The sequence below is a fragment of the Microtus ochrogaster genome, unplaced genomic scaffold, assembly GCF_000317375.1.
Source record: "Microtus ochrogaster isolate Prairie Vole_2 unplaced genomic scaffold, MicOch1.0 UNK2, whole genome shotgun sequence".
Lineage (NCBI taxonomy): Eukaryota > Metazoa > Chordata > Mammalia > Rodentia > Cricetidae > Microtus > Microtus ochrogaster.
The window spans coordinates 8,657,097-8,665,892 of NW_004949100.1; the positions used below are offsets into that span (position 1 = coordinate 8,657,097).

Below are 8,796 nucleotides of genomic sequence, written 5' to 3' on the forward strand. Positions count from 1 at the left end.
AGAAACCAAAAACATTGTTCTTGAGCGTTAACCTGGAAATGGAATTACTGGGCTGTGGGCTATGGGCATATTTACTTTAAGTTGATGCTAACAAATAGGATCTCAGTATAAATCCATCAGCTGTTTCTACCAGCAGTGTGAGGGCTTATGGTTTTCCTGTTGGTGTTTTTTTTTTTTTGACTTTTTTGAGGGGGGGATAGGAGTTACATGAGTTTATTTTGTTCCATGTTTGTTCTGTGAAAACGAACTGGTAGATCCTGGAAAGCTGAGTTCAGCTTTCATCTCTGTATTCACTCTCACCCCGCTTTTCTTTTTCTCTGTATGAGTGGATGTGTGTTATACATGCTACATGCTTGATGCATGGAATATATTCCATATATGTTGACAGCAAATACATGTGACTATTTTTTCCTTTGCTACTTACAGTTATGCTGGAAAGCTAGCTCAGATGCCTTCTAGCTCAGGTTTCTGCAGTGTGGTTCTCACTGATGCCCTGTGTTGCTAATGATGGAAATACATCAGTGCTTGAAAGAGGCCCAATCTGTCTGTTACACACTATTCAGTCCCTTCAAAACTGATGTGCTATATGCTTCCTTTTGACGTTTTCATAAGCATCTTGCTCTTTTACAGGCCAACAAAAATGTCCAGCATGTCTGTAATAGAATTCAGACTCTTCAGGTCAAAGTTACTGGCTACATTTTTTTTTTTTGAGATAAGGTATCACTAACTAGCTCTGGTTGGAATTCTCTAGACCTAGGGACCTTGAACTCTCAGACATTTGCCTATTTTTCCCTCACCAGTAATGGGGTCAAAGCCATCAGATCCCATTCCTGCTTCACGGCCCATTTTTAAAACTGAAATTTTCATTTTCTGCAGGTCCAGGTTTTCTAAGCAGTGTGCAAAGGGTTTCCTTGGGGGAAAACCTGTGGACAGCAGAGGGGAAAGCTCAATGCAAAGCCATTTGCTTGTTTTTCTCCTCCCAGCTGTGAGCTTCCCAATTTTCCTGTCATACCTGTGCTGTGATTTCTGCTTAGAATCTTCAGATTGCATTTAAATACTACTTACAGAAAACCGAATAATTCATCAGACCATCATGGATAAAACAAGAAATGGAGCAAATGGCTTTATTATTATTATCATTTAAGAAAACTCACTGTAATATTTAGATCAATGGCTATGGAAAATTCTTGTGCTTTGTGCTCTAAGATTTCTGAGTATCCAAGATGATTTTAATACTGATGGACCTAATAATGAAAATGAATTTGACTTATAGTTAATAATTTAAGGTTCATCGATATAATCAATATGTTCTCTTTTTTTTTACAGGCAAGAAGAGACTGACAGGAGATTGAAAAATGTAAGTTTTATTTAATGGAGTTTTATAAGTGGTTTTTCCTTTATGTTCTGTAAAATCATAAGAATTTACTAAGAATATACTCTGTGTCATCTCTTCTGATTAAAATTTACCTAGAAACCAACCAGTTAGAGTCTAAATGTTGTTATATATATTCTATACATAGCATATATATATATATCTAACAATGAATTATAATACATACACTACATGTATTATACTTTGTGTAGACCTGATTCCAGCATAGGAGAGATTAGGTTTCAGAGATTGGTTGTTGTGTTTCTAATTTATAAACATCAAACTCAATTTCAAAGTTTTAGGGGAGCAATCAGGAGATTATCAAGTTAGACATTAAGGGACAACATGATGGCTTAAGGACTCTAGGTGCTTATTGAGTATATGCTGATACCATGTCCTTGATATTGCACAATTATAGAAGAATATCTAAAAGTAGCTTTATTTAAAAATATGCTCATCAAGCAAGCTGAGAATTATTGACTTTAGGTGTTTATTAGGTAGTTTTATCAGGAAACTATTGACATAAAATGTTTTCCTTGTGGCCCAGGATGGTGCCTCAGTGGGTTCAGAAGAGCTTGCTGTGCAAGCCTGGTGGTCTGAGTTTGATCCCTGGAACCCACGGAAAAAGCTGAATACAGTAGTGTGTATGTATTTGCAGCACTCTTAGGGTGAGATTGGAGTCAGAGACAGGAGGAATCACAAGGAAACTCGTGCCAGGCATACACTGTGGGACATCAAGCAACTAGAGAAAGCCCTGCCTCAAAACAAATGTATAAATTGAGAGCCAGCTTCTGGAAGGTGTCCTGTTCCCTCTACACCTGTGAACCTGTGTGCATTCTCTGTCTCTCTCTTTTACACACACACACACACACACACACACACACACACACACACACACACTTCTCTTTCTCTTACACACACACACACACGTTTCTCTTGCACTTTAGACTTACCTGTTTTACGAGACGGTCTGTCATGTAGCTCAATCTGTTCTCATAGCTTCCATGTAGACATATGACCTTTGAACTTCTTCTGGTCCTCTTGCCTCCATTCTCCAAGTGATGAGGGTCCAGTTATGAACCACCAGACCCAGTTTCATGCAATGCTGGGGAAAGCCCAGGACTCCCTGCATGCTAAGTAAGCATTCTACCACCTGAGTTATGTCACCAACCCTCATGTTTTTCTCCTAATTTTTTTTCTTCCTCCCAAAAGTAGGGTGCATGATTGTCTATTAAGTTCTGCGACTTTTGGTCTGAGAACCCATTCTGAAATAATAAAATATATCAAGAATAATTATGATTTTTTTAATGGCTGCATTCCATATCATAAACTTAAGAGTCTGCTTTTCAACTTTAAAGTATCATTTGTGAGCTACAATTTGCCTACCTGTGGTTGAACTGGCACTTGGTTTCCAATCCACTGTTCTTGTTCTTTTCATCTAGGTTTTGATAACTTTGTACTGGCTGGGAAGAAAAGCACAAAACAATCCCTACTATAATGGTCCCTATCTCAATCTGAAAGCTTTTGAGACTCTGTTGGGCCAGGCTTTGACCAAGGTAAGGAAACCAGTGCCACCTGTATGAAACAAGACTGTGATGTGTGCGCCTACGTCATCACGTGACGTGTGTGCCTACGTCATCATGCTCGTCCCTTCCACTCCCAAGGCTCCTCTACAGCAGACATGGAGCTTGTCTGTGCTCCTTCCTAGACAGGGATACACAGGCAGGTTGGTTACTTGTTCTCTGGCTTAATGTGCTTCTTTCAAGAAGTTTGTTATCTGTGCCAGGGTAGGTTCAAGGTATAGAATTTTATGTCCTTAATTTTAGGTAATTTGATGACACATCCATTGCTTTTTATATACAATATAACTTAAACTGTTTCTATACTCACTGTGAACTCAATTTGCAATAAAAAGGCATTTTAGGGCTATTCATGTTTATAGGAGTTACTGAGTTTCTTTCTATTATTCTGTTCTTGTCATGGGTAATTATCTAGTGACCTCATTCCAATATCTTCATGCAGCCAGTGTTCACTGAGGAATAATACATATTAAGTGGAACTTGATAAAGGTTTTTGTTTTGTTTTTTGTTTTAAGATACTCTCAAGTAATCTAGGCTATTCAGAACTTGCTATGTATCCAGGGTGATATTTGAATTCCTAATCCTCCTGCCGCTATCTCCCAACTGCTGGAATTTTGAAGGCATGACTTGTGGTTGTCTTCTAGGGAGATTTTAAAGTTAGAACCCTTGTTTTTTTCACTTTTAGTTTTTTATTTGTAATCACACACACACACACACACCCACCCACACACACACCACACACACACACACACACACACACACACACACACACACACACACACGTATACATATAAGAATGCTAGTAACCTTGGTGGCCAGAATAGGCCCTCAGGTGGCCTGGAGTTATGCAGGATTGCAAGCTGCCTGACGTGGTTGCTGGGAACTGAACTAGAGCAGCAGGTGCTCTTAACTGCCAAGCCCAGAGCCCTTGTTTTTCTCTATGATTTTGTTCTTTCATATCCCGGGATCATTGTAACAGGCTTTTAAGCCTTGTGCACTATTTGAGAAGGGCCAGGCACTGAGGGCAAAGCATAGTGATTTTTGTTTTGTCAAGAAAATCTTCATTTATAGGATCTTAGTGGAAAACTAATTTCTCTGCGGAACTATTCAACCAGGGCATTTATAATAATTGGAAGAAGATAGATGCTCAAAATGATAAAACACTATCTATATATTAGTATTTAGCACTTGTTTTGTGAGGTTTTTCTGATGATTAAATACAAAACATATTGAATGTTTCTGACAGATTTCATTCTCACAATGAGGATGAAATAAATGTTAGTTATGATTAGAACAGAAAAGTATTTGGACATGATAAAAATTATTGCCTTCGCCTATATCTATCCACGTCTTTAAAAATACTTGGCCTGCATCCGGCCATGTGCGTATTATAAAGAGAGATGGGATTACACACTTATTTCCTTTAATCGTAAGGACTTGATAGCTTTTTAGCTCTGGGAAGACAGCTCAGGTGGTAAAATGCTAGTGCAAGCATGCAGACATGAGTCTGACCCCCGAATCCATGCAATAAAGCAGTGTGTGGTGATACACACTCATAATCCCAGCACTGAGGAGGCAAGGACAGGAGGATTTCTGGGGCTCCCTGGCAAGGTTGTATAATCTACTTGGGAAACTACAAACTAGTAAGACACCCCGTCTTCATCTTCAGAAACATAAAACGACAAAAGAAACTCAAGGTGGATGCCTTTTGAAAAACAACACTGGAGAATGACCTTTGACCTCTACACACGCATGCTTGCATGCACATGAGCACTCACACACATCTGTGCTGCCACACATGTGTAGTGTTGGTGTACATGAACGCTCAGAAGAGTACAGTTCTGTATCCACTGGTTTGGATGAATTAGCTGAGACAGAAGTGCCACACATTCACAGTGTGCTGCATGTTGGAGAGTGGGTGACTCATCTACTGGCAAGCATACTTGCCTTAGATTAGGAAGCAGATCCATCCCTGCCATGAAGAGGGTGAGGCTCTGGTGAGAGGGTTGCAGGGAGTTGTGGGTACAAGGGAAACCTGGCTTCGCAGCTCTTTGGACCCAGGAACTCTGCAGTTAGAAGATACAGGGGCCACGGGCTCGTGGACTAGTGCTCTTTATAGACTTTTCCACGGTTTATGGCAATGACTCAGGATGAACAATCGCAGTGCAGAGTTTGTACTAGGAATGCCTCTTTAAAGGCTGTTCACAGTCGTCCATATCAAAGTCAGGATGGTCCAAAGACTTTTTTTTTTGTAGATAAGATTGTGGTTGTGATCCTATTCTTGCTTTACCTGGTGGGAGTAGACACAAGAGGCGTGTGAACCTATCATTTGTTTTGCTTCAGTTCTTTTAAGATGAAGGTGTTGTGTCAAGTGTACTTTCACAATTCACTTGCAATGATAAAGCCAATTGGAAATAGCATTGAAACAATATTCAGTAGAAGGTGCTATATTTGAGTCAGATTATAAGCTGGGGATGACTCACTTTGTGAGAAACCTGTTAGGGTGAAGTCCTCAAAAAACCAGACTTCAGGGGCAGACTTGAGGTCACATGACTCATTGTCAGTCATATTAACATTGAGGCTATCAGAGGTCAAACTGTGTTAACTGAGGTTTCAAAAAAAGTATGTGTTCAAGAGACCTGAAGGAACTAAAGATTGACTTTAAAATGTTGATCTTATATTTTGAGACGTAGCCTGTTGACACTAAGCTTGGATTCCCCATTTGATTGCAAGTGGCAGGTGAAAAGGTAGACCCTGGCATTTCCATGCCAAGTTGTCAAGTTCAATGCTAATACAGAAGTTTTGTACTAGCCATTCTTGGCATTTCAAACACTTGCCAGACATTGGCTCACAAGCTGATGGATCTGAGGCAGGAGTCTGCTTCAAACAGCTGCTGGCTGCTGGTCATGAGCACTAGCCAGCCCTGCTTCATCTGTTGAAAGTGTTTGTGATAAAATACCGAGACAATAACCTGCAAACCTCACCTCATTGTTACCTGATGAGGTGTTTCCACTTCGGCTTCCCATAATAATGTCTGCCCAGCTGCCTGTGTTTTCACTTAACCATTTGGAGATGAATTGAGATACCTCACTCCTGTATCCTGAGTCCATCTCTAAAGAGTAAGAATATTTTTCTGCATAGCTATAATAGCACTTAAGAAATCTTGTCAAAATTAATCCTCAATTAATAGATTATTGACTCTATTTTATGTGGTCTCTCCGCTATTTTTCATAGTTTTTAAAAGTTAAATCATGATTCAACCCAAGTTTGCATGTTATATTTTGTTATTCTTGTGTTCTTTACTCGTCACCTGAGATTAACTTTGTAGATTTTCATTTAGGTCCTAATTTTTCAAAGGTCAGCTAGGTTCACTAAATTTCAGAGGTGTGTTAATTTAAATGGCTTGTTTTGGGAAAGTTCTACGAAAGTTATAAACCTAGGTGGGATATCTTTTGCCCTATTTTCACATATTTCTTATTTATATAAGAGCCAAATAACTATTTTCTTTCCATCGAAGGAAGGAAAGTTTTATATACCAGCAGCATGTGTGCTACCCTTGACTCAATATTGCCAGTGTCTCAATCTAAGTTGCATAATCAGTGAAATAAACAAATTCCACAATGTGTACCCTCACTGCTCTTTAAGATAGTGGATTTCTTATGAGGGCAGATAGGACAACAGAATGTCACTCTGGTCTTATGTTTAACTTATACCACCTCAGAGAAATCCTGGAGAGAGAATGACACATTTTCAAGATGTGCCTCCCTTTTGGGTACCTACATTGGGATGGCTTTCTCTTTGATTTTTTTCATCTCTTCTACCAGGCAAAAATATAAATCATTCACCAGCATTTCCAGGCTGTTTTTTATTAGTATTTTATCTTGTGCATTGATTATATAACTACTTTATTAAATAATTTCAGGTATCTTATGTGGAATTTTGAATAACCTCCTATCATACAGTTTGTGGAGAAAAAAAAAGTTGTGCTTTTAACATTTTTTTTTCTTTTGTTGAACAAGAAAATCCTGTCAACTTCTCTCCCTAATTAATCAGCCCCTTTGCACTCCAGAAAGTTCATGTTCACTCACTGGTCTTTGTACAATGTTTCTCCTTCAGGCTCTTGAAGATTCTAGCTGCCTGAAAAGCAGTGGCCGCGACAGTGGCTACGGGGATATCTGGTGTCCCGACAGAGGAGAATTTCCTGCCCCTCCAGGCAGCCATAGGAGGGAAGATTCCTTTGAAAGCTTGGACTCCTTGGGGTCTAGATCACTGACCAGCTGCTCCTCAGATCTCACGCTCAGAGGTGGGAAGGAAGGTGAGTTGTGTCTTGGGATGTAGGCTTATTTGGCTTGTTTGTATTTGAAGAGAAAATAGCAGAGGAGACAAAGTATGGAATGCAACCATTTCAAAGATTCATCCAGATGTAGATCTTAATAAATCCATGTAATTAGGTGGTTTTTAAATGTTATTTTTTGGCTTTTCCCTCCCTCATACCTCAGAGTAATTCCAGTCCCCCTCCCCCTTTTTTAAACTTCTATATTTGGACAGGACTTGTAAGGAGATAGTTCACCGTGACTGAATTTTGTCAGCGAGAAAGTCTTCAGACAGAGGCTTAGCAATAGCTATCTAATAAGCTATCAAATAAGGTACTTCACATATCTAAGCACGAAGTGCATAAGGGTCTGTGAATAGTCTACTTTCCAAGTATGTTTCTTTCTTGTCTTAATTTTACCAGAAACCACAGATAACATTTTAAATCCTGAGGCTATAGTCCAGTGATAGAGCCTATGGCCAACATCCAGGAGACGCTCGAGGTTAAACCCCAGCACTTCCAAGACCAGGTTTCTCCTTTTAAAGTATTTCTGTGCTTTAAATATCATCATTATCAGAAGGGAAATGGGATCTCTAATTGTGAGCTTGTGCTCCATCTTTGAGGCTTTTCGGTTTGCTGACTGCGGACAGAAATATTTTGCCTCAGACTTTTACTATGCAAAATCTCAGATATCACAAATAATAAGTTTGTTTTCTAAAAGTCACTGAAGCATGACAGCAAAACTAAATTCTTTGACTTTTAGAGCCGCGATAGTAGAAATATTGAATGGCTTTAGAACTGACCTTTGTTACTGCCACTGTTTTTGTTGGCCCTTCCCTACCGAGGTATGGCTTTTTCAGGGCTCAGATGAAAATGATCATATCTGTAAAGAAATAAATCTAAGTTTGCAGTTCATCCGAGTAATTAAAGTTGTAACCCGAGACTGAAAATGTCAGCCCACTATGTTCCTTTTCACTGACCGAGGAACTTACGGCATGCTGTGTTTGAACTTGCATTTGCCTGTCGAAGAATAGCAGCAGGAAAGGTTGTGGGTTTGCGGCCTGTGTGGATTTGTCCTCAAAATATAGAGACTCTGTGGAGCAAGATCTGAGTCTCCTTTGACACAGGGGCCCATACCTGATGTGTGATGTAAGCAGAAGGCCCGAGGGTTACATTACAAGGGGACCTTGTTTACGGACTGTAAATGTCTGGGCAATTATAAGTAGGGTGGTGGGAAGAACGTGGGTTTCAGGAGAACGAAGCTTTTCTGTGATTACTCTATTAAAAATGCTGCTGCCCACACAATTATAGTGGGTGGTAACCGCAATTAGGATAATATTTTTAGGATTAGAAATTGTGCAGTTCATGAGTTTTGTATAAAAACAAAGCAAGTGTGATATTTGTGCAAATAAAAAGTGTATTAGCTAAAAGAAAGATTTTTTAAGTTTAAAATTTCGACAGTCAAATAGTCTATGATTTTCATATTCCTTGAATCAGTTTTGGTAAGGAAAAGTTTGTTCGTTCTCTTCCTC

At 39.3% G+C, this 8,796-nt stretch overlaps 1 protein-coding gene across 3 annotated transcripts in view; it reads left to right on the plus strand.

Annotated features, from left to right (window-relative positions):
- Positions 1 to 8,796, plus strand: part of Lmo7 (LIM domain 7) — a 193,363-nt gene that overhangs the window by 133,133 nt on the left and 51,434 nt on the right. For all 3 annotated transcript variants that reach the window (XM_026788357.1, XM_026788359.1, XM_026788358.1), the window contains exons 5-7: positions 1,327 to 1,357; positions 2,815 to 2,928; positions 7,069 to 7,267. In XM_026788357.1, the coding sequence (XP_026644158.1) occupies positions 1,327 to 1,357; positions 2,815 to 2,928; positions 7,069 to 7,267 (344 nt within the window). The remainder of the gene's footprint in view (positions 1 to 1,326; positions 1,358 to 2,814; positions 2,929 to 7,068; positions 7,268 to 8,796) is intronic.